This window comes from Sinohyriopsis cumingii, chromosome 16 (assembly GCF_028554795.1).
Source record: "Sinohyriopsis cumingii isolate HCF-2022 chromosome 16, ASM2855479v2, whole genome shotgun sequence".
Lineage (NCBI taxonomy): Eukaryota > Metazoa > Mollusca > Bivalvia > Unionida > Unionidae > Sinohyriopsis > Sinohyriopsis cumingii.
Genome location: NC_142976.1, coordinates 14523887 through 14549252, shown reverse-complemented (window position 1 = coordinate 14549252; position 25366 = coordinate 14523887). Strand labels below are relative to the sequence as shown.

Genomic DNA, 25366 nt, shown 5'->3' with positions numbered 1-25366 from the left:
ACACATATCAAGCAAAATACCAAGAGATGGGTTTTCAAGCAACAACTTGATTCTGCTTTGAACTTCCATAGATACTGCATCATGCATTTATGAGGAATCTGAGGTAAGACACTGATAAAGGATATCACGATACTGTAGAATATCTTTCTCGATTCCTCGAATTCCTCGGTAGTAAGAAACTGATAAAGGATAGCAGAATACTGTAGAATATCTTTCTCGATTTCTCGAATGGCTCGGTAGTAAGACACTAATAAAGGATAGCAGGATACTGTAGAATATCTTTCTCGATCTCTCGAATGGCTCGGTAGTAAGAAACTGATAAAGGATAGCAGGATACTGCAGAATATCTTTCTCGATTTCTCGAATGCCTCGGTAGTAAGAAACTGATAAGGGATAGCAGAATACTGTAGAATATCTTTCTCGATTTCTCGAATGGCTCGGTAGTAAGAAACTGATAAAGGATAGCGCTATACTGTAGAATATCTTTCTCGATTTCTCGAATGGCTCGGTAGTAAGACACTAATAAAGGATAGCAGGATACTGTATAATATCTTTCTCGATTTCTCGAATGGCTCGGTAGTAAGAAACTGATAAAGGATAGCACAATAATGTAGAATGTCTTTCTCGATTTCTCGAATGGCTCGATAGTAAGAAACTGATAAAGCATTGCACGATACTGTAGAATGTCTTTCTCGATTTCTCGAATGGCTTGGTAGTTTTTGCCATGTCAGGTGCTCAGCACTTCCAAACAAACTAGAAGATTGGTATAACCCCATCTGGTAGAATTAATACAACTCGCAATTAAAACGGAAGGGCAATATTCTAATGATAGAGATCCTTTCGGCCTAGAGTCAACTATTGTTCATTCAAACAAACGACTGCAAACTCTTGACTAGAGGTAAGATAATTTTCAAGACCTTTATAGCGATCAGTAATAAGTTTGTATTTTTGACACTTCAAAATCTTTTCATCTGTGGACTTACCATCACAGAAAAACCTTGCTGGTTGCATAGAAAAAACACATCTCATTCATATTTGCTAGAATATTCTCAGTGTGACATATTTTTCAAGATTGTTCACCAGGTCCTGAGTGGTTGTGGCCAATACATTTTCCTTTGCAACTTCCAAACTTGGTACGTCAAATACTTGTCTGTATTTGCTACGATTGTTGTAATTTTGTGTTAAGTCTTAATTGGGATTATGAAGAAATTCACAGACCTTGTGCTCATAGGAGAGACGTTGGGGAGTATGTAAAATATTACTGTACTTATTGCATTAAGTATTTCTAAGACAATCGCATTTTCCGGGCCAGCTGCGAAACCCATTTTGTAAGTGATAAAAATGTCAATTAGATCACTTCTCAAATGCCAGTCCCCCATAGTGTTATATGTGTCTGATCCTATTTTGTTATTTCCAAATTTCCAAATGCATTGGAGCTATTAAGATATCAAATTCATTTGATGATTCTCTGATGGGTTTAATATTCTTATCTGAAATTTTATAAACGACCGGAACTATATCTCGAAAACATTACCGCTGGTAAATCTAGACTCACCTCAATGAGGTTTTCATCACTGTCCTGCAGGAAGCAAAAAATAATATTCTTTCTTAATCATTATTGCCCTCTTATACTTAGGCACATACCCCCCCACACACACACCTGGCATAATACCATTGCATCGGAGGCTCGCGATGCACATGCATTCTAACAACTGAGAGAAGGTCTAGTTGTCCTCCAGTTGTAAAACGTAATTTTGTAAGGTGTGTTCGTTATCATCTTGTAAACAAAGAGAAAGGATCTCCTCTTTTCAAGCCATCTTCCCAATTCAATATGTTTAGAGTAGAATATTACAAACAACAGTCGTGATAGAACCACCGTCTCCGATTGGAAAGCGTTTGATTAATTGCGATCTTTCTTTTTTAATACTCAAGGACAAAACAGATACGATACAAGTATCAAAATTCCGGAAAATCACGAAAGTTACCGTGTGTGTTTTGTGGCTGATCACAGCATATATATATATATATATATATATATATATATATATATATATATATATATATATATATATCCGCACGCAGGCGTCAACAGGAAATGAACAAAGAAGTTGCTTTATGGAATAGCATGTACTGCATGAGCACGCGCATTGGATACTCTCTAAAATGATCTATGCAGTGGCTTACAAACCTGAAACGAAGTTTCTTAAAATAAAATCTTATTAATCTATTGTTATGCTAGCGAACGTGTCGTTTAACGTACTGTACTTTGAAGAAATTGTTTTATCATTAAATCGACCATATATGTAGTGTTGTGTATCCAATTTTTAACAACTTCAGCTTTTTGGCATATTTGGCGTCAATATCACAGACTCATATTTTATGAAAAGAATCCTACGATTATGCCAACTAAGCTAACAAGCTGCCTGTGTGAGCATTCTGTATAAAAGGGTGCATTATTTAATTTCGCCTTACAACCAGGTAACGTACTTCTTGACCCAGCATATACATAGCTGAAGAAACGCAGAAAAAAATCTAATACAATAGTCTGTTCATTGTATACAGTTTGTCCGCACTACCAGGTCAAGTATTAGTTGTCTGCACTTCACACACACACACACACACACACAAGTCCGGATTTTGCAGTGCCACAGTTGTAGCTCTTTTTCAGTAGCAAGGTTTCAATGCAAAGATAGTAGTCCACGTCTGGAATGCCGGAATTTCTAAACTGGAAGTCATTTATTTTGTCATTCACAGTTTTCTGTCATCTTAGATATTCACCAATTGTTAACCAGCATGGTGTGTCGTGATATGCGACCTTTTGCGATAATAAATTCAACCTCCAAGGATCTCACATTCCTGACACATAGGTGGTGAAACATTTATCATTAATAAGCAGCCACGTAGTGCTAACGCACCCCTAAACGAGGTGGTACAATTTAAATTTACAAATGGCAGCGTTCTGCTACCCCACCTAAAAAATGTGCTAATTCATATTCACGATGGTTGCTGGGATGGTGGCGGTTGGGTTGTGGGGAGAGGAGCCGCAAAATAAATGGGACGAACCCAAAAACACCTTTTTCTTTACACCCTACCTGAGAAAGTATTTCATTTAGAAGTGGTCCCACAAAAGTCTCGTGCCCCTACACAAGGTGACACTACATCCACAAGCAGCCACAGAGTGTTCTTGCAAACGGGATGGTAATATTTAGTACTTTGTGGCTTTCTGTGAAAATAATTAGGACCATTCACGCAACACCTTCCCCAGTGTGCTTGAAACGTCTTGTTTAAACACAGCATCATTCAATTGTAATAATACATCACGTTTGCAAAAATAAATCTGCTCGACGGTACCTTGCATTCTCATATGTAATTACTCTAAAAAATCTACAACCCATCCACGCCAAAAGATATTTATGAGTACATTCTTGTGTATTCCACCTGCAAATCTCAAATAGGCAAATTTGATCACACATGTATAAAAAAAGAAAATATTTTATGATTTTTGTCACCACAGTTGAAGACATATTGCTTAGCAGTCTCAAGACATTTGTATGAGAGCTTGCTATCTATTACAGAGCAAAAACTTGAATTAACTCGTATGAAACTCACCGTGCAGGTTGGGAATATTGCTTGGCCTGGTCTTCTCCTGGCTAGTGTATATGTACAAGCCACTGTTGGCAGCACTGAAAGTGAGAAATAGTTAATAAGATTAATTAATATGACTGTGTGAACATATCTTGGTTTACAAGAATTTAATTTCGCCAACATAGTATTTCTCAAACTGAATCTTGGAAAATGTTGGGAATAAATGTCAACATTGTATTAGTTAGATATCTTAGTTTTAATACAGAAATAGCAGGCTAGAAGGATTTCTACGCTATCAAAGACGAAGGACTAAAAGGATAAAAGCAGAGTGAATCACTTAGTCGAATGAGTTAGATAGCGGTGTTTGATTGGTTGATTGCCAGTGATGACGTAATATCGAAATTATCAATACAGTCAAGGAACAAAAGACATCTCAGCTTTAATTCTTGACAGAGAAACAATCATGTCACGCCATATTCACAGATTGGATTGTGGGTGGGGGTGGGCGAGGGGTGTTCTCTTACAAGTGGAAGTAAACTTGAGATTTGGGCACATTGTCATTCGGATTGGAATCTATCTTCGGCCCCCTGAAAACCTATTGTGTATAGACTTTACACGAGATAAGACAACGAAAATACGAATCGAGAATACTCTGATAAGATCATATTTGTTTGAAGTTAGATTTTCTTGTAAATGAAAATTTCTCCTTAAAAAAGTTCAAATATCGTTTTGAGTTTTTTTAAAATGTAATTATATCAGAGTGTAAATGTAAACTGGCATGAAACAGTACACCTGTCTTTACAAATGGAAATTATGCGATATCATAAACTAGGGCATGTTTCATAAGTTAATTTTAAAAAAAATTCAATGAAAAGAGTATTGGGAACGGGAAAAAACCATTCTAGGCGAGTTGAAGACAGAGCAAGTTTGGGTACACTTATGTGCATGCAATTTCTTCCAACAAAAAAAAAAAGTAGTTGGCTACGATTTCACAATTACTCAGACATCAAAATAAACTTTAGGTTTTGTATTGAGAACCAGGTAAAGCAGAAGGCGTGCTTTCACGACTGTTTATGCAATTTCCTGAATTTTGCGGAAGTCATCAATCGACAAAGATTCCCTCTCGGTAGGACACTACAGACAGCCATTTGTAAAACATCCATACATTCGTCTTTATGTATTAAATAGGCCTGGATGAACTGCGAATCTGGATATACTCGTAATTTTACGCAACTTAGAAAGAATCAACACTAGTAATCATCAAAAGAAACACGGGACTCTGTCACAGTAACCACATGATGCTCAGAATTTTAATTAGTTTACATTCCGTCACTCTGGTGGCCTAAGTGGTTAGAGCATCCGCCTCGGATTAGGGAGGTTGCGGGTTCGAATACCGGCCAAGTCATACCAAATACATAAAAATGGTACTAGCACCTGTATCGCTTAGCGCACAGCATTAAGAGGTTAGTGTTAGGACGGGTTGGTCTGGTATCAGAAATAATGTGACTGGGTGGGACGTGATACTACATGTCTGCGGCATGATGCCCCAGTGCTAGACATCACTATAAACTGCCACACTGCATACATCGTAGAGATATGACTGAATTTTTTAAAGCTACGTTAACTATGCAAATCACGCTCAGAGTTTACATTTCAAGTTTTTCAAATATGTAACTACCAGCATCTAATCTGCTCAGTTTCAACGTCGTCACTATTCAGACGGTCAAGGCTTTAAACCCGCTACGTTTGTACACAAATATTTATATGAGTAAAAACGTTAAGAAATGTGTAGGATTTGGATAATGTTTTATGTAAGACGAGATAGAAACCTGCTAAACAGACTTGACGAACACATCGAGCTTCATTGGTTGAAAACAAAGTCCAACATACATTTTAACTGAATTAATTTATTCAAGTTCTAAAGCGTAAAAACAAAGCGAAAGGAAAGGGGAGGGGAGGCTGGCAAAAAGAAAGGCAACCAGAAACATCAAATAACAAAGCAGAATTATCTCAAGGTCAACTTTCGCTCATATTTTTACGCACTCTATATATGCTTTATATCAATGAAATTAGCATCATTAAAATCACCAGGGGTTCCAAAATACTGTAACTTGCTGTGTTTCGAATCAAATGTGATCATTTTTTTTAGCAACACGGTCACCATGTTTGATTGGGCTAGTAAGTTTTCAAGCAATAGATCCGATGTAGTTCACCGTCGTTGAAAAAACATGGATTTATATCTCTTTGCACACATGTATACAAGAGCTTTAGTTCAATTTGTTTTTTTTTGAAATATTAAAACTAGACATTGCAAATATTGGATGCTGACAACAGTTGTTGCTGAAATAGACTATTCTTGAAACCAGAAATGGACAGTGAGTAGTCTGTTTGCATGTTTGCATCGGGAGCTTGCGTTTGCATTGAAACGCCAGTAATTCGACAATGTTAGGAACCTCTTGGTCAAAAATCAGGTTAGAAATTATAAATCAATGAATAAAATGTCTATGTTTTGTACGTTTCTTATATCTTTGATGCTTTTCGTTTTTAAAATCGGTGTGTGTGTGTGTGTGTGTGGGCTTTACAAACAAACGGGAGGGTGTGCAAATTCTAGCCTGTTCCTGGGCTCTTCTATAATCAAGCGCGACTCACCACGTTTTATCAACTGCCGCAGTATTAATTGCGAATAGGATGTTCGTTCCAAACCGGGTTTTGGATTCTTCCAGTGGCCAAAACATATAGGCAACGTGCCCTCTTGTCGTGCAACAACCGGTGAAGGGGAGGTAGAACCGTTGTCTCCTATATATTTTTATCTTGCATTCATTGCCATGATTTAGTCATGCAAACCTCCTTACATAACTCAAATACTGTTCGCTCATGAAATTAGTTGTTCATCAGGAACGTATAGGAATGTAAATCGTATCCTGACCTACGTATCGAAACAGACATTAAAAATAGAAGAAAACAAAATGGTCATGAAATACATAAAAGATGTGCATTTTTTGACCAACTTGGGGGCGGATAGATGGATGTGTCGAGTTTTACATTAAGTGGGAAACTATAAGGATGCATTTTATGTTTAAATAAAAAATAAAACGTTCAAGTAAAAACGAGGACAAATCAAATTCAGATGAAATGAAATTAAGCTTTAATCTTCAACAGGAAGCAGTATCGTATTAAGGGTAAATAGTACCCGGGGCGAGGATGATGGCCCGCCAACGATTTTCCAGCAATTTAATTTTCATCAGCTGTTTTAGCGCCCAAAGATTTCTGATGCCCGATGTAACCGCCTCACAGCCTCTCCCGCCCCCATTTTGTTAGTATGCTACAGACAGGAAGTGAGTATAAATGCACCTGATCAACAATCTGCAGGACGATTACGTAAAATAAACACACCTTGCCGAATAATGGTACCGGAAGAATGGAAAAGTCACCCATAGGTTTCAGGTTTTTTTTAAGGATTTATTTGCAACATCAAACATTTTGACAAAATTACGTTTGTGTAAGTTGTAACTCGTAGAGTATTATATCTCTATGAACATTCAAGATCATGTCAATTATATATGGCAGAAATAGACAGGGACCCAGGACAGATGCCTGGGGTACACCAGATAATACGTCACATCCATCTGAGTCGGTTCTTTAGATGAATATGCACTGAGGTCTGTTAGAAAGACATGATCTGATCCAGTTCACTGTCTGTATATTAATCCCAAGCCTAAAAAATGTAAGCACGAGTCTGCTATGTTAACTGTGTCAAAAGCGTTAGAGAATCCCATGACATATCTGAACTCGGCCCTTCTTCTGCAGCACACAGCCACTATTGTGACGTTACAATCAACATTGTAACAAACAAACACCAGCGTGTGATTACTCGTCCAAAGTATGATTTAATTCCTGTGCAGAAACAATCAACCAATCCATATTGCTGCGTATACATGAAATTGTTTCTTTCTATATCTGACATACTATTCTGCGCAAGGATGTGTTCCGTGATTTTGATGGTTATTGTTTTTCTACTTAGAGGGAATAAGTGTTACATTTGACTGTCTCTTGTCTTGCGAAGCAATCTTTTTTTTTGGGTGGTGGTGGTGGTGGTGGTGGTGATACCTGTATAACTAATGCAATCTTAAGAAAAATGTTCTTTCAAGACACGGTTGAAGTTTAATCGGAACCAACAGCTTTTGGTGGTTGTGGGTAGACTGGAACGTTGGATCATAATTGTTGTTTCTAATGATACCATTCATGACTGTTACATTGTTTCATTTAGGCAATCTGTTTATGTCTCCTTTATGGAAATTAACTGAATGGCTGGGATCTCATGAACAACGAATAAAACTGTTTTTTTTTTGTTTTTTTAAGAACATAAGCTTTTCTTTTTAGTGTACGTGATTCCATTTTCTTCTAATCTGACAGTGCCGGTGTCTTCTGTGTCAATGCGCTTGATTTATGTTTGGCATTATACCCTCATAGAATAATTTCCTGGTAATTTTAGAATGCATTTTTAACTTTCTTCTGGGTAGATATTTTGAGAGTTGTCGGAGCTGGGTTTTGTTCAGATTAGTTTCAACTGATCTGAGACTAAGTTTTATTTTCATATGCAACTCTACTCTTTTACGTATTGGTTGCATAATGTCTTCAGTAAGCGAAGGTTGTTTTTTTTTTGGCACGGACACCTTCGCTGGGATGTGGTAATCATTTAGTTTCTTATCTTGGTTTTTTAATTTCTGCCATTGTTTACAGGGATTTTGTTTCCTTGTATGTTCAGAGTGAGACTCCTTGGTACAATGGTCTACATCTTTTCTATCTGATGGAATACGTCTGCAACGTTTAATATAAATCATGAAAAACTACAGCAATATCAAATTTTCTAAGACCAGGCAAAAATTAAAATTGAACTGACGACTGATGGACGTCCGGTTATGAATATGGATATACTGTTATCCTGATAGTGGATTGGATAGATTTCACAGGAAGTAACTTTCAACTATGCTTATGAGAGCACCGCTTTTTCCGATAATTGTTTCTGATTTCCCGCCAATTCTTGTGTAATTAAAATCCACAAGAACCCAAATATCACGGTTGTACGGTAATTTCGGATGAGACTGCCATGAACGTATGACTTGAGGTGTCACATTCAGAATGGTAAAAGTAGCACTTAAGTAGGTTTTTATCCTTTTTATGGGGGGTGGTGGTGGTGGTGGTGATACCTGTATAACTAATGCAATCTTAAGAGCAATGCTGTTTCAAGACACGGTTAAGTTTAATCGGAACTCTTGGTTGTTGTGGTTAGACTGGAACTTTTGATCAGGATAATAAAAGTAGCAACCAAATATGTTTTTATATACTGGTATAACAATTCGAGCCCGTATGAGGTCTCCATCATTCGTTAATCTTCATAAGACTCTAATGTTTTGGAGATAGCGATGAACATACCACTTCCTTTTGACATGGTCGATCGTAACGATAGGCTTTATAACCTATTTCGTCAGGAAAAGTGTCAGAGGGGTTAATTTCAAGAGTTAAGCAAGATTCGGTACAAAAGTTAATATTTAGTTGATGGCCTACATACTGATGAAAGCTGTATACTACTGTCCGAATGTAGGTTGCTTTTCTTCGGCTTTGTGCTGATTGGCAGTGAAGTGGTCTGAAGTGGGGACACAGATAATAAAGTAGTTTGCAGCGAGGACATGTATTTGTCAGACAGGTCGAACTAATTAACGTAATTATGAAGTTTTGTGTCAGAAAAAGTATATAGTGCTTCATACAAAGTAGCAGAAATATTTGGAAGTTTGCTATTTTTATACACTACCAAAATATGTTAGAAGTTGACAAACAATCGTATATTTTGTGCTCGACACTTTTAGATACCTAGCCATTATCAAGCATCACAAGAAATGAGTCTGTCTTCAGGGTACCATGTTACATTATCTTCACAATATCCACAAGTAACATTTGATCTGTATTTGATCAGTGTCATTTGAGTCAGAGTCATCGGAAAGACCAAGGTTCAGCAGGACGCTGGAGGAATAAGCTAAGATAAGGTTGCTCAAACATAGATTAATCTGATTAAAAATCAGATCTACGTAGAGAACTGACATATACCGATACAAATTAAGGCTTTGAAGACCTTTGGAATTCCATGTCAGCTTCAGTGGCCTATCAAATAAAGTGTTGCATTTTTTGATAGGAAAATTTATTTTTTAGAAACGATATGCTCAGAATGACGCGTGTCCCATTCAGAAGTTTGAAAGCGATGTGATTTGAGTTATGAACCACATGGTCAATATAGTATTAATATTAATACCCGTACTTAATGGATGGAACACAAAAACGTGCCATATGTATCAATGGAGCAGCCGAATGTAATTCACACCCAACACTTTTTCAGCCTATAATCAAAACGTTTGAAGATGTACAGATGCTGTAAGAAATTAAATAGACTTTATATTTAATACCAGAATTGCTGAATTCCTTTGTAGAAATGCTTATAAAATAGCTTTTACTTTTTTCATGCAATATTTTCTTTGGACTGTCTGCCATATTAGTTCCTAACTACTTCCTTTTTCAGCCTCGATTTTTCGCGCGCAGTATAATGACATTACATTATTATTGTTTTATCAGAATGCGGACAAACTACGGTTAGCGTAAACATACCAATATAACTTAAATTATATAAGCTTAATCACTATTAACCCAACTTCCTGAAAAACATAAATCTACTTATGTAGTAGATTGTACCTAGTCATCTTTTTGTCGTTGACAATATATTAGTTTTACTTGCTCCATTGCAAACTATAGGGTCACTTTTTGGCCTCGATCACGTCAAGGTTACGACACCGTAGCTAATCATGATATGGCTTCTTATCAGTGTCAATCAGATCTCAACGGAGACTTTTGAAACGAGAGTTTTAATCAGATTGACACCATCAGATCTCTACGAGAACGTTTGAAATGAGAGTTTTAATCAGATTGACTATATCTGATCTCTACGAGGACTTTTGAAATGAGATTTTTAATCAGATTGACACCATCAGATCTCTACGAGGACTTTTGAAATGAGATTTTTAATCAGATTGACACCATCAGATCTCTACGAGGACTTTTGAAATGAGAGTTTTAATCAGACTGACACCATCAGATCTTTTACGAGGACTTTTGAAATGAGATTTTTAATCAGATTGACACCATCAGATCTCTACGAGGACTTTTGAAATGAGATTTTTAATCAGACTGACACTATCAGATCTCTACGAGGACTTTTGAAATGAGAGTTTTAATCAGACTGACACCATCAGATCTTTTACGAGGACTTTTGAAATGAGATTTTTAATCAGATTGACACCATCAGATCTCTACGAGGACTTTTGAAATGAGAGTTTTAATCAGACAGACACCATCAGATCTCTTACGAGGACTTTTGAAATGGAAGTTTTAATCAGATTGACAATTTAGTAAGCGTATGCCTGATAGGTTTTCCTCAAATGAGCCATAACTCAGCACGTCTTGCACGGTCTGACTCATCCTGAGAGGACTGCACGATTTAGTTTTTCCCACAGGTGCAAATGGTGAAACGTAAATTGTTGAAGACTCAGACTGTTTCTATTTAGGATCTCCTACCCTTGGGGATTGATATTTGCTAATACAAAATAACATACATGTCTATAAATTGGCGGTTTTCATCGTAACTATTTGTCGGTAGGTGATGTAGTGCACCAAGCAAAAGTTCACGAGGCTCAGCGAATGGAAATATGATTAGCTTTACTATGTTCATTTTCCCCACAAACACAGAGTGTAGGACACAAATACACATATGCAAGAAATAACTAACAAATGATGCGTAAATAAAGACGGTCATTTTGCCATCATTAGATATATTGCTAGGATGTGGGGTCACTTTTAAATGCCATAGCCTGATCAGCTGTACTTACGATGAACTCGTCAACGCTGGGTTTCGTTCGAAGTATGCTATCATAAGACAAGAAAATATTCAATTAGAGAAACGGTTTAAAGGAAAAACCTCAAATCATCAGGACCAAAGGAAAGAGCTGTTCAGTGTCTGACACGCGCATTTATTTTATGTGCTTGCGCAAACACGCTGGAGCAAACAAATATCTCCAATATGAGTTCTATATTATCATGAAAAGATTTTTCAAAAAATGACTTGCCAAAATATGATTAAGATGCATGTGTTGAAGGTTGCACTATGGAGGCAATAGGAATGCATTATGATAATCTCGAATGCACAACTATGGAGGCAATAGGAATGAATGTATGATAATCTCGAATGCACTACTATGGAGGCAATATGAATGCATTATGATAATCTCGAATGCACTACTATGGAGGCAATAGGAATGAATGGTATCACAGGATGATGTTTGACTGGCACTTGTTTTCGTGTCGCTGTGAAATCAGTGACATCCATGTTATATAAATATAATAAATAATATGGATCTACATTGTGTTCTATGTAGAGCAGATACTCCTACGAGTATGCTAGCAACAATAATAACAAAACATAACGAGCGTGCACTTACAGGAACATGTGTGCGATGTGGTACAAAAAAATATAAATTTATTTCCCTTGACAAGTCAAGGAAAATCGGTGGTGATATCGCTACTTCATTATGAAAATTACCAGCAGCTCCATGTGCTAAATACCCAGGAGAAAAAGATCTTCCTGGATATAATTATTGCGGTCCTGGTACCCGACTTGATATCCGACTTGATGAACAAGATCAACCAAGGCCTGATGAATATCCAAAAAACGTTATTGATAAAGCATGTCATATTCACGATGTAGCTTATAAAAAGTAAGGATTTACAACAAAGACATATTGCAGATGTGAAGTTGAGTCATGCATTAAATTCCATAAAAAATAAATCTTCAAAAGAATCATTATCTAATTGGTTGATAAGATCTGCGATGAAAGGTAAATTATTATTCGGAGCTGGTAATTAATCAACCAATTATTATGATGGAATTGATTTATTATAGCCCAAGAGGATATTGGAAAGGTAGAGCAGCTATTAATAAACTCGCTATTGCAGCAAATGTCACACGTTCTGCCGTCGCAGCGTGGTTAGCACGACTGGCAATATGGCAAATTTTAACTACCGCCACCTAAAATAAATCCACATGCACATTTTGATGTCAGTGTTCCTAATGAAGATTATGAAGCAGATATTTTGTTTTTACCACACGATACTACCAAAATTGGGACACGTCAATCAAGGTACACATACGCGTTGACTGTCGTTGAAGTTGCGAGTAGGTACAAAGAAGCAGAACCATTAGCAACTGAAACAGCAACTGAGCTGAGGTTGTATCTGCTTTTGAACGAATTTATCAACGAGGACCCTTACGATGATCACAACTATTACAGGTTGATCCTGGCAAGGAATTTCTTGGTGTAGTATCGTCGTTAATGAAAAAACAGAATGTCAAAATCAGACGAGGACATACTGCAATTCATCGTGATGAGGCATTTGTTGAACGATTTAATCGAACACTTGCCGAGCGGTTATTTGGATATCAATATGCGAAGAAAAAAATTCAGAAAGATATATGATCCCGCGAATGGGTTGCAAGATTACCAAGTGTGATCGCTGCGTTAAATAATGAAATTACTCGAACTGCCATGAAAGCTATTAATGCAATTACAAAAAAAAAAACCACATACCAATACAGCGACCTGAATTTTCAAAACATCCAGTATTAGGTAATGTTACTGTAAGATATTTATATGAACCTGGCGAACTTGAAGGTGGTAAGAAAAGAGAAACTGATCCTGTTTGGAGTATTACGGCACATAAATTTTCTAACGTGGTAAGATTCACGGGTAGACCTGCAATCTATAGACTTTCAGCTGCTCCTCAACGTGGATTTGTACGTGAACAATTACGAGTAATTCCTGAAGATACACAATTAACGCATTCACTTAACTAGCACCTCGACGTCGATTAAACTTAAGACAGGTCAGCATTACATTTTCACGTGTGTGACCAAGACTACTATTAATTCTATCTACGGTAAATTGTCTTGGATTATTAAGAATATTGTTCCACAGCATTACCGTGTTACAGCTTGTGCAATGATTATTCTGTTGTTGTTTTAACGTCATGATAAATTTAAGATCGAGATCAAAATTGCGTTTAGTTTTTTTATCACACTGTTTACAATTAGCTAATTTTTTTCTTATTATATCATCAACAGAAACTTCGTTGTTGTATTCGAGATTTTCCGTAAAATTTATGATAACTCTATGTAGCTGAGATATTCTCCTGACTCTAGATACTGCAAGATAAACTAAATTTGACCATTCGATACGGTCATCAATAATCCAAATATTAGTATCCGCAATAGTTAATCCTTGCTATGAATGAATCGTTATAGCATATCCGAGCATCCATGGAGATTTGTCCTTGACGGAGTCAGGCATTAACGCGCTCTCAACAACATTGACTGGAACTAAAACAATATCATTTAGTACAAGATTTTGTTTCCTTGATTCGCCTGGAATTTCAACTTCAATATTTTGCCTTCGCGTATCGGCTGGTCGTCATCACAATGGTACAGGTAGATTTGAAACCTTTTATTTATGTAACATAAATAATTGTTTTTGAAGTTCATCACGAACTATCTTCCTACTTGCAACAATCAAATCATCTGGTCTCCATAAATTCCAAAAGTTGCTAATAGGAGTTTCTAAACAACATTTACGTATTGTTTCACATCGAATTTTATTTCATTGTTGTCTGATTAATTTTTTTTTTAACTCACTTAATTCTAGATCAAGCGCTTATGATCATCAGTCATTTCTAGATAATAATCAACAAAACTTCTTAACCATTCGTCTGGAGATAATCCAACAAAAGGTGGCGGTTGACCATGATCGCCATACCTTATTATAGCAGTATTCTTCAACAATAACCAATCGAGAAACATTTTTAATATATCCAGCGACAATGTGCATATCTCAACCCAAATGATGATCCTTGGAATATATTTCTCGCCCATTCGACCAGGAGTCCATGCGTCTCCTTTTCATCGAAAAAAGTTGTGATAAGTACAAGATTTCACTCCTCGCTCGCTCATTTCTCTGGCGAGTTTATGTGTATGTGTTAAAACAATCATGTCAGCTGAAATCTGCCGAAATAGTTCGATCACACGTGTTGTTTTACAACAACATCCTGGTCCATTAAGATAAACTGTTTTATGCCTAACTATACACAGATGGTGCTGATGACAATTTTGGTATTTTATTATTTTTGTAATAAATATCCTTAATCGAACATCTGCAGATTCGGAATAACTGAGTATCTTCTCATTTTTTATTCTTCATGCACCCCATAACGCATAATTGTATACATTTATCAATTCTGTGTCTTTACTGACATACAATGAATCCGTGGCGACGCTAACTGCGAACTTAGAAAATCTTCTTATCATCGATAATAGATTTATTGAAACATAAGCCAACATCGAAGATCTTAAATAGGTAAACTGCGGAGACTCACCATCAATATAGCTAATAATTGTACCTAACTTACTTCCGTCCGATAAGTTAAAATCACTTCGACTTATAAACGTATATTTCTTCGTTCTGTCAGCAATTATAAAATCTAGTTCAGCATCATCTATAATCAATCTTATGCAATGCCGTATATGATCATTTGATCCTCCTTGGGTGAATTTATCTATTATTTTTCTGCCAAGATCTTTATCAATTTTATTCTCATAATCAGTCTCATCAAGATTTTCATCAACAAAATATTTCTTTTGTTGTGGTAACCAAACTTGTTTTTGCGAACTATATGATATAACTGCTTCACTTAAACCAACTCAATCAGTATTTTTCAATCAAACAGATATCGTAATAATACTATTGGTGCCCACATTTTCTCTGAAAAGTGTTTGCCAAACCAGACATAACAAATCTCATGGAGATATTCGGCAAATTTAAATGACTCGAAACAAGCAAATCCAGTCAGGTCACAATCTAAAGGTAAGGGTCCATTTATCGATATTCTGGTCATTTCGTGTGTGGGATGTCCAAATCATTTAAAATATTCAAAACATTTCCCAATTCCAAGAAAGCCTCCGGTATAACATGCAACCATATCGAGTGATATCATATTTTTATAATCATATCTAGTATTCCATCATCCACCGTGTCCGTATTCTACACAACTTGATGTTATATCATCGAGAAAATTAATCGAGTTGGCTTCCATGAACTTTTCTTTCTAGCAAAATGTGCCACAACAGATGGAACAGTAAAACAATTACTCAATAGTTGTTTGACATCGTCAGGGTAAGTGTATTTTAACGCAAGATTTTTCATTTCTTTGTGGAGAGATTCTGTACGATAAATAATATCATTAGGCCGTACAAATGGATCATAGTTTCCATCGGAACTTTGAAATAACCATACTGATGCAGGATAGTTCCTACTTATTTCGTTAATAAAATCAAACACATCACCGTTATAAAAATTAACAGTTCGATCTTGTGAAAATATTATCACCGCAGAAGTCCAAGCATGCTCATTGTGATCAACGATATTTATCAGAGCTCCTTTCGATTTATATTTCGATTCGTATAATACGTCTCCTGTTATTGTTTATACCATTTTTGGGAATGTTTTTCCTACTTAGCAACATCATTTATTGTAACTCTTTATTCCTTGACTGATTCAGCCTATTAGTATAATTGTTGACGTCGTAAATCTGTTAGTTTATTTCCACGTATCGCGTTTGTGAAGTGTTCCGTTATTCGTTCGTCTGCACAATTTAATTTCAATTACGATAATTTCATTGGTTTGAGATCATTAAGGCTAGGTTTGTCATTCAGCGGATATATTGCATAAATAACTGCAGTCACAGGATACACTCGTTCATAATACAATTTTTCATTACCATTCAATATTCCTGGTTTGGAATATTTATTTAACGTAACATTATTTCCAGTGTGAACACGGACAGGGTCACGTTTGTTACGGATAATCCAAGTATCATCGAATATAATAAATTTTACTCTGAAAAATATCTTTGATTGTCGAGATATTTATAAATCGTCGCCGCTAGTTTTTCGTTCATTGTAGCATTGATAACATCTTTATTGTTAATAACTTTAAACGTAGACCACACATGAGATGCACCATCGTCACGAAATTCTTTCTTGGTGCTACGAATACATTTAATCAGAATTTTCGTCGGATCATTCAGAGCTCGCCTCGGTAAGTCAGGGGTTCTTCTGTCAAGATCGAATCTGGATTTAGGAAACTTCGTTTCCCAAGGCTTGATTTTAGATAATCTCTCAAACTCCTCCATATTATAATTAAGACAAATATATATTTTAATCGAAATATAATTGTATATATAATAAAATATACTTGTAATGTGGGAAATTCATCAGATCTTGCAAATCTCACCTAACATAATGAAACGAATTTATCATCCCAACATGCATCAAACGGTTTAAGGCTTGGACCGTAGATCTGCATTGGTTCCTAGAAAAGTGAGAATCTGCACATGAAAAAACTATGCATATGAAGCAAGGAAAGTATCTTACTGCAAAAAAATTTTCCACCTAATGTTTCCGCCCCCGTAACAAATCAAATAAAGAACACCAAGGATGTTTTGCAGTTAACCGACAGCATAGATTCAGTTCCATTGGTTAGAGTTAGAGTCCCAACGAGAAATTAAATTACGATAATCATGGGACTCTTACAATGAGATCTGAGATAATCACGGGACACAAGTACCGATATCTAAGAAGCCTCTGCCCATCTAGCTCTATTTCCTTTGTTCATTGCCTTCAAGTAAATAGTGGTCTCTTTGAGAGAAAAAAAGATATGCATATCTCCATCTATAAGGTTATCTTGATAGTAGGTCATATTAAAAAGCACCATTTGTCAGATTACAGCTTTATTTACGACTTAAGCGATTAATTAAAACCCTGGTACAGTTTGTGAATAGAAAAGAGGTATACGCTTTAACACTGCAGGTTATTAACAACTGTGTATGCAAAGGCATGTTCAAATCTATCACATCATCGTTCCAGACGGTTCATGCTCGACCCACGACAATCGTCTTAAATTCTGTTTGAAATTGAAGACAATCCAGACAGATTCGCACCTGTTTGAAATTCAAGACAATACAGACAGGTTCGCGTCTGTTTGAAATTCAAACAATACAGACACGTTCGGGCCTGTTTGAAATTCAAGACAATCCAGATTTGTTAGAATCATATAAGCGAATGACCAAGACATTTAGGTGTATTATTCCAGCTAATTAATGATGTTTGCACATTTATCAAAGAGTGCGTAATTGGGGATTAAATAAAACTGTCTCAGTATTTTACCGCAAAAATTTTAAACTCAGCTTCAATATTTTTAAGAACTGTATTATTTATTTAAATTTTTTTTCAGCAAAAACCAAACGCAAAAATGCATTTTTAATTCAAATGATAAAAAATCCAAGGAATCATTCATTACGAACAGGACGAATTTACTATCGACAAGACGCATTTATTACCTTTCTGTTTCACGTGACAGGGTAATGAATGATTTAATTATTAGCTTCCTTACACATGATTTACTATATATTTATTACAGAAGGAATATTCTTTTTAAGCAGCCGTATTCAAAGTATTGCACAAAAGACCAAACATACACTGATCTTGACTGACAATTGTGATTTCTGATAAAATGGAAATTATCCTGAAGATTGAAATGATAGGTCCGTTCTTACGAGCACACATGCTTCTTATGTATGAAGATTCGAATATGATATATTTCAATCAAATCAAGGTAACAGCTATATAAAAGTACTTTTAAAATAGCACGTTGTCCTCTGAGGTAAAAAATAAATGTGACACTTTGCTTTGAGAAAACCAAGTTGTTGGTCTTGACCCATTGTAACAAGCCATTACTAGTGCCTGATTTGTGATAATCCCAGACAAATGAGGTATTGTTGTCGCAGCTGGCATACACAGGGAACAAAAAACATTTGTGACAATTTTGTCTGTTTTAAGAAAATCACTGGAATGTAAGGTTCTATGTAAAATCTTTAATTGCATCCATGAAAGGTTTACGCAATTTGTGGGATTTCATGAAAGCAGAATGAATTATTGTCAGTCCTTATCTTCTATATTAATTAGGTGAGCGTTCCATTCCTCGTAGAAGTTTGTTTTTGACATTTTAATTTCATTTAACATAAAATCCTTTGAATTTAAAAAAATCTTTATACCAAAAACAATTATACAATGTTACTGTAAACTACAATCTCAACTTAGTCGCATGTCTTGAGCGAAATTCCGCTACATTTTATAGCCGCCGACGTTAAGACTTCCTCTGTCTTACCACTACGTTTTATGGCTGCCAGCTTTAAGACTTCCTATATCTTACCACTACGTTCTTTGGCTGCCTGCGTTAAGACTTCCTCTATCTTACCACTACGGTTTACGGCCGCCCGTTTTAAGACTTCCTCTATCTTGCCACTACGTTTTATGGCTGCCAGCTTTAAGACTTCATCTATTATATATATATATATATATATATATATATATATATATATATATATATATATATATATATATATATATATATATATATATATATATATATATGTATATATATATATATATATCTATGTATATATATATGTATATATATGTATATATATGTATATATATATATGTATGTATGTATGTATGTATATATATATATATATATATATATATATGTATGTATGTATGTATGTGTATATATGTATATATATATATATATATATATATATATATATATATATATATATATCCAATCAATCACTTCGAACGTGAGTAATTTGTCTTTCGTGATATTGACTCAGTATGACCTCTGACCATGTTTGAATGAGCCAATGAAAGTTTATTTTCCATGTGTATTCACTTATCGATCGATAAAAAGGACACATTCATTGATATTGAGAATCTTACATTGTATTGGTAAAGAAGTTTGAAGTTTTATCAAAACAGTTGGCTACATTGATGGACCGAATGAAATCTTCGGAGGAGAATGTAGATAAGCTTCAGTCACAAAAAAAAATAATTTACAGCAGAAAGATGGAGTTTTAAGTCTAAGACAAGGCCGTGGAGACAATGGACCCAGTATTACATCAAAAGTACATCATGTCGTAAGGTTTCGAGGGGTACTTACAGTGGCCGGGGTCGTGGTAATATCTGCAACACTTGTGGGATTGAAAGGTCGCAAAACCCAAGAGTAACCGTCCCTGTGGCAGGGAAAACTAGTGAAGGTCAGTCAGTTGTACACTAATCCTATTAATAATAACATAAAGCACGCGGTCATAGATATATTAGTTGGTAGCAGCAATGAAGTTCTAATAGACGTTTGTGTCATACAGGCCACAACCCTAATTGTTATTGGCTCCATGGTGAGTTATGTTTCTCAATTTTGTAATGCATTACGAAACAAACCAGATTTACAGAGCATTTCTGACGTCAATCTGTTAGTATATGGCGCTGATGGGAATCAGTTACAATATCGAGGTTATACTGAAGCAGACGTTGCGGTTCCCTTTCTCAGTCAAGGTTATATCTATTTCCTAGTCTTGGTTGAATCAGATGCAATTATTTAATAAATATGTTCCTGTCGTTTCAGATACAAATCTCATTCGTTTGCTTAGAGCAAATTTTTTCTTCTCAGAACGTTAACCATGATATACTACAAGAATGGATTGTGGCTTTTGACAGTTTAATAGATGGAGAATCATTGCCTGTACGGTCCAGAAACCGAGTCACAAAACTACTAAGTACATGTGATTTTGGTAAACACAAAATTATCGTGACTGATAGCATTCCACTGTCACAGCCACACCAATGTCTTCCAATGTCTTCCTCCTAGCATGACTGAAGACGTTCGTCCATATCACAAAGAAATGCTAAATGCAGGAGCAATACGTGAGTCATCGAGTCCTTTTTTCCTCGAATGTAGTTTTAGTTCATAAGAAAAAAGCCAGTTTATGTTTTCGTACTGATTTCAGTGACCTTAACTTCAAAACAGTGACAAAAGTGTACACGTTACCCAGGTTCGCTGGCGGTATTGACCACGTGTCGGGTGAGAAGTAGGATCTCTTTTACGGCTATTGGCAAGTACAAATAGAAGAAGAGGACAATGAAATATTTCCGGTAGTTAACCTAGGCTTTTATGAATGTAATGGTATGGGATTTTTACTAAAACAATCCAGCAACATTTCAAAGTCTTTACTGTGTATCGGAGAGCTCAATTTAAAAGACTGTATTACATTTTTAATTGATATTCTCATATTTTCATGTACGTTTGTAGAATATTTATCCAAGTTTGAAGCTTGAGCAATATGTTTTAAATTTAAACCGTCAAATTGTCAGATTTTCATGACGCAGTTTTCATATTTGGGTCTTTTTATCTCGGAGGAAGGCATTCACGCAGTCCCTGAGAAAATGTAAACTTTCACTACTTGGCATGTTCCCAAGAAAATCAAAGACATATGTTGTTTCTTTGGTTTTACAGTATATTAAAGACGGTTTGTCGAAGATTATTCCAAGCTTGTTAATGCCCTCACTCATCTCTTGGTTGGACATTCCACAAATACGATGGCTGAATAGTCAAAGAAACCAAAAGAGAAATAGGTCTGGGACGATGCACAACAAATGCATTGGAAATTTATGTAATTCCCTTGTGCCCGATTATGTTGCTTATCCAAACCTTTCATTCTCCATGCAGATTCATCAAATTGCCGTTCTTTATTAGGTACACGACAGAAAAAACAAAAGAGTGATCGGGAATGCAAGTATGAGTTTGCGTCCAAGTGAATGCAGCTACCCTGCAATCAAACTTGAATTTCTGGCACTTAAGTGGGCAATTTAAGACAAAATATTTTAAATATCTTCACCGTAATAAATTGGAAATTTGTACTGATAACAAACTACTGAACGATGTTTTGTCATCTACGAGGCTATATGCAACTGGTCATCGTTGGCTGGCTTCTTTAGATAATTACAACTTCAATTTGATAAATCACAGTGGTAAAATAAACAAACATGCAGATGGTCTTTGCCGTGATATACACGTAACTGAGCACATTTTTCAACAGGTTGTTAAAGCTATTTATTGAGATGGCATTACTGTACCCCTCAGAGAAAGCTTGGTTCTTTCAAGCATCTTTCACGTAGATATAGAACAACAAGTGGCATGATTTTTTCAAGGCCATAAACATGCAAACTGGACGGAAGAACAGGCGGCAGTAAAGTCTTTTGAAAATTTATTTATTTAATGATTCGGAATGACATACCAAGACATGACAAGTTAAAAATAGAAACTCCCGAAGTAAGACGCTGTTTCCGAGATTGGAACAAACTTGGGTTTATCAATGGAGTGTTTTAATGAACTTCCAATATCCAAGGAGAAACCACCCGTCAACTTGTTAGACACTTGCATACAGTGACCTTGCTTTAAAAGAACTACATGATAATGCTAGTCATCAAAGTCACGAGAGAACCTTGTCTCTGGTTAAGTCTAGATTCAATTGGCATGTACCTGAGGCACACGTAGAGTACAAGTTTAAAGTCTGTCCTCGTTACATACGAAGGAAATCGCTTGTTCCGGCTGCTGAGTTGGTCACAATACAGACCACCGGACCGATGGATTTTGTGTCTAGATTTCCTGAGATGACGAAGGGTGGTTATAAAGATTTCCTTGTGATAATATACCATTTTACAAGATACGCCCATGCAGTCCCAACTCGGAACCAGACTGCAAAAATGACTGCAAAAGTTTTGTTTGAAACTTTATTGTACACTATTGATTCCCAGAAAGGATACGCGCTGACCAGTGACGAAACTTTGACAGGGCACTCATAAAGGAATTGTTAAGCCTGGTTCACGTTGAAAAGATCCCATGTGAAATGGAATGGTGGAGCGTTTGAATCTGACTTTACTGGGTATGTTGGAAACTCTTGTAAACGACCAACGTTGACTGAAAATCCTATGTCTCGCCTTGGATCCATGTTTATAATGCTACAAGGCATGACAGTACAGGATATGCACCGTAATAGCTGATGCTGGGTAGGAGCCATAGGCATACGATTGATGCCTACCTAGGACTTAGAGACCCGAATGTTAAATGAGTACAATGAAGGGCTAAAATGTAGATCTGAGTTTGCGTAGAAGACAGCTTCGAGTGCGTGTGTGTCTGTGTGTCTGTGTGTGTGTGTGTGTGTGTGTGTGTACAAGATTCACTCATACAGGCACACACCTTGATATTCTTACATATTCTTACTGCAGTGATCGAATTTCTAAAACCTGTGATATATCTGCATAGGATTTTTGTTTCATTTTTTCGCCCCAAAATTCTGACCGTTCTTAAAGCAGTGATGAAATTTCAATGGCATGTGCCACAGGTGTTTCTCTCTCTCTCTCTCTCTCTCTCTCTCTCTCATAGATAGATAGATAGATAGATAGATAGATAAACAGGTTTGCGAGCTTAGATGGTCACTTGCTTACTTACCTGGAATGGTGGCTGTACACATATCCCTCTGTTTCTTCGCAGTAGAGACAAATATAATCTCCAATACACAGGTATTCCCCCATCCACTTAAATCAAGTTGGTTACTTATTCTTTATTCCCGATTCAATAAGGAATAAGTAACCAGTTACTTATTAGCGATTCAACAGTTTTCACACACATTTAAATACTTATTCCTTATTCCCGATTCAACAGTTTTCACACACATTTGAATACTTATTCCTTATTCACACCGAGTTTTCTCTTTATTCATTATTCCCAATTCAGTATTTAATTAGTTACCACGTAGTTAATGCAGATGAAAGCTGTTTAGGGCATTCATTCGTGTAACTTTAACCAGATTGGAGAAACACGAGTGTTCTCTTGGTACCAGCTATACAAAGCTGAATACAGACAGATCACGGACTATATGTAGGAGTGGTTAAGGATGTTGACAGGTATTAATGTTTAGTAATTTGATATGGGTCGTTTCTTGTGATGGATGGCGTGAAGTATTATTATCCGGGGTCGAAAAGTTTACTGATGACTCAGGTAATAGGAACACCACAAAAAACATCATACAAGTGCAAAATTAGAGATTTCTTTTGTGTGGTCGCCATGTCCTTCGAGGAGAATTATGTTGAGCATTTATAAGTCCTTGGAATTGAGGAACTAAGCATACTTGCATAATTTCCAGAAATTGGGGTTACATAAAGGGGAGTGGAGGGCGGGTAAAACACGTGCCGCAAGAGCATTATATCTTACTTATACAGTTTAATGAGATTTGACATAGACCCTTCTTGACAAGTTATCTCTAGAGGATAGTGTAGTCACGAAAGAAGTCCAGAAATCTGCGGCTAGATGAAGTAGGTCGCGCACGACATATGCCGTAATAAGATTACATCTTACGTTCTTATGTATATATTTGGGTTGGGCCATTAGGCACCTTCTTATAGAGTTTTGACATGTACCCTTCTTTGACATTTTACCTCATCCACGAAATATGTCCTCACGAATTTCGTTGAGAGAGAACAGCGAAATAAGGGACATACTATGGGTACCTGGTATTAAAAAAAAAAAAAAAAAAAAAAAAAAAAAAAATTAATAGATTGTATCTTGCATCGATATTTTGTACTAATTGAACACCTTCTAAGAGGACTTTGATTTCAACTTCCCTTTCATAGTGTCTAACTAGGTACACGTTTTAACAGTAGAAACCGTCTTTTTTAAACAAATTCATCAAGGCGATTTCGAGAAATCTGCGGCTAGATGGAGGTCGCTTAAGACACATGCCGTAAGAACATTATCTCTTTATAGAGTTTTGACATGGAACCTTCTTTGATGTTTTATCTCTAAGGAATAGAGCCAACTCTCGAAGGAAGTCATCACGAATTTCGTGTATAGCAAACCGCGATTTAAGGGGAGTCCGATGGGTACCGGGTATGAAAAACACGCAAATGTTAATAGACTGAATCAAGAGTGTGTACTATTTGAACATCTGATTAGAGGATTTTGATTTCAACGCCTGTTGGACAGTACTTGGTTAGGCACCCGTGCTAACAGTAAAAAATGGATATAACAAATTTTACAAAATCGTCAAGCCGATTTTGAGAAAGTCGCGGCCACGTAAAGGCGGTCGGGTACAACACATCCCGTATGAAAATTTTATTTTACGTATATACTTGGGTCATTACGTCCTTTCTTTATATAGCTTGATATAGACCCTTCTTTGACATTTTATCTCTAGGGGGATGAGTCCACCTACAAAGAAGTCATGACGAATTTCGTCGAGAGGAAACAGGGGAATAAGGGACACCAGATGGGTACCGGGTATGAAAAACACGCAAATGTTAATAGATTGTATCAATAGTTTGTACTAACTGACCCATACTGAGAGAAGTTTGATTTCATTGTCTCATACAGTACCTAAAAAGGGTCCCGTTCTAGCAACAGAAAAAGTTTGAAGAAAATTCGTTGTGCCGATTTCGAGAAATTCGTTGCTAGAGAAAGGAGGCTGAGTTCAACATATGCCGTTATACAGTTGGGCCATTACGTCTCAGCTTTAGAGTTTTGATATGGACCCGTCTTCAATTTTTTTTAACTCTAGGGGATAGTGTGCATCCATGAAGAAAGTCTTGATGAATGTCATCGAGAGGTAAGAGCGAAATAAGAGGTGTTCGATGGGTACCGGGTGTGAAAAACTCAAATATTAATAAATCGTATAAATAGTTTGTGTT

General features: G+C 36.3%; 1 protein-coding gene across 1 annotated transcript in view; it reads right to left on the bottom strand.

Annotated features, from left to right (window-relative positions):
* Window positions 1-23505, bottom strand: part of LOC149779970 (inositol 1,4,5-trisphosphate-gated calcium channel ITPR2-like) — a 290413-nt gene extending 266908 nt beyond the window's left edge. Inside the window, exons 1-2 of the mRNA XM_089936693.1 lie at window positions 23133-23505; window positions 3610-3683 (exon numbers count right to left, since the gene is read on the bottom strand). Coding sequence (XP_089792819.1) covers window positions 3610-3683; window positions 23133-23215 — 157 coding nt within the window. The 5' untranslated portion in view covers window positions 23216-23505. The remainder of the gene's footprint in view (window positions 1-3609; window positions 3684-23132) is intronic.
* Between the last annotated feature and the right edge of the window lie 1861 nt (window positions 23506-25366).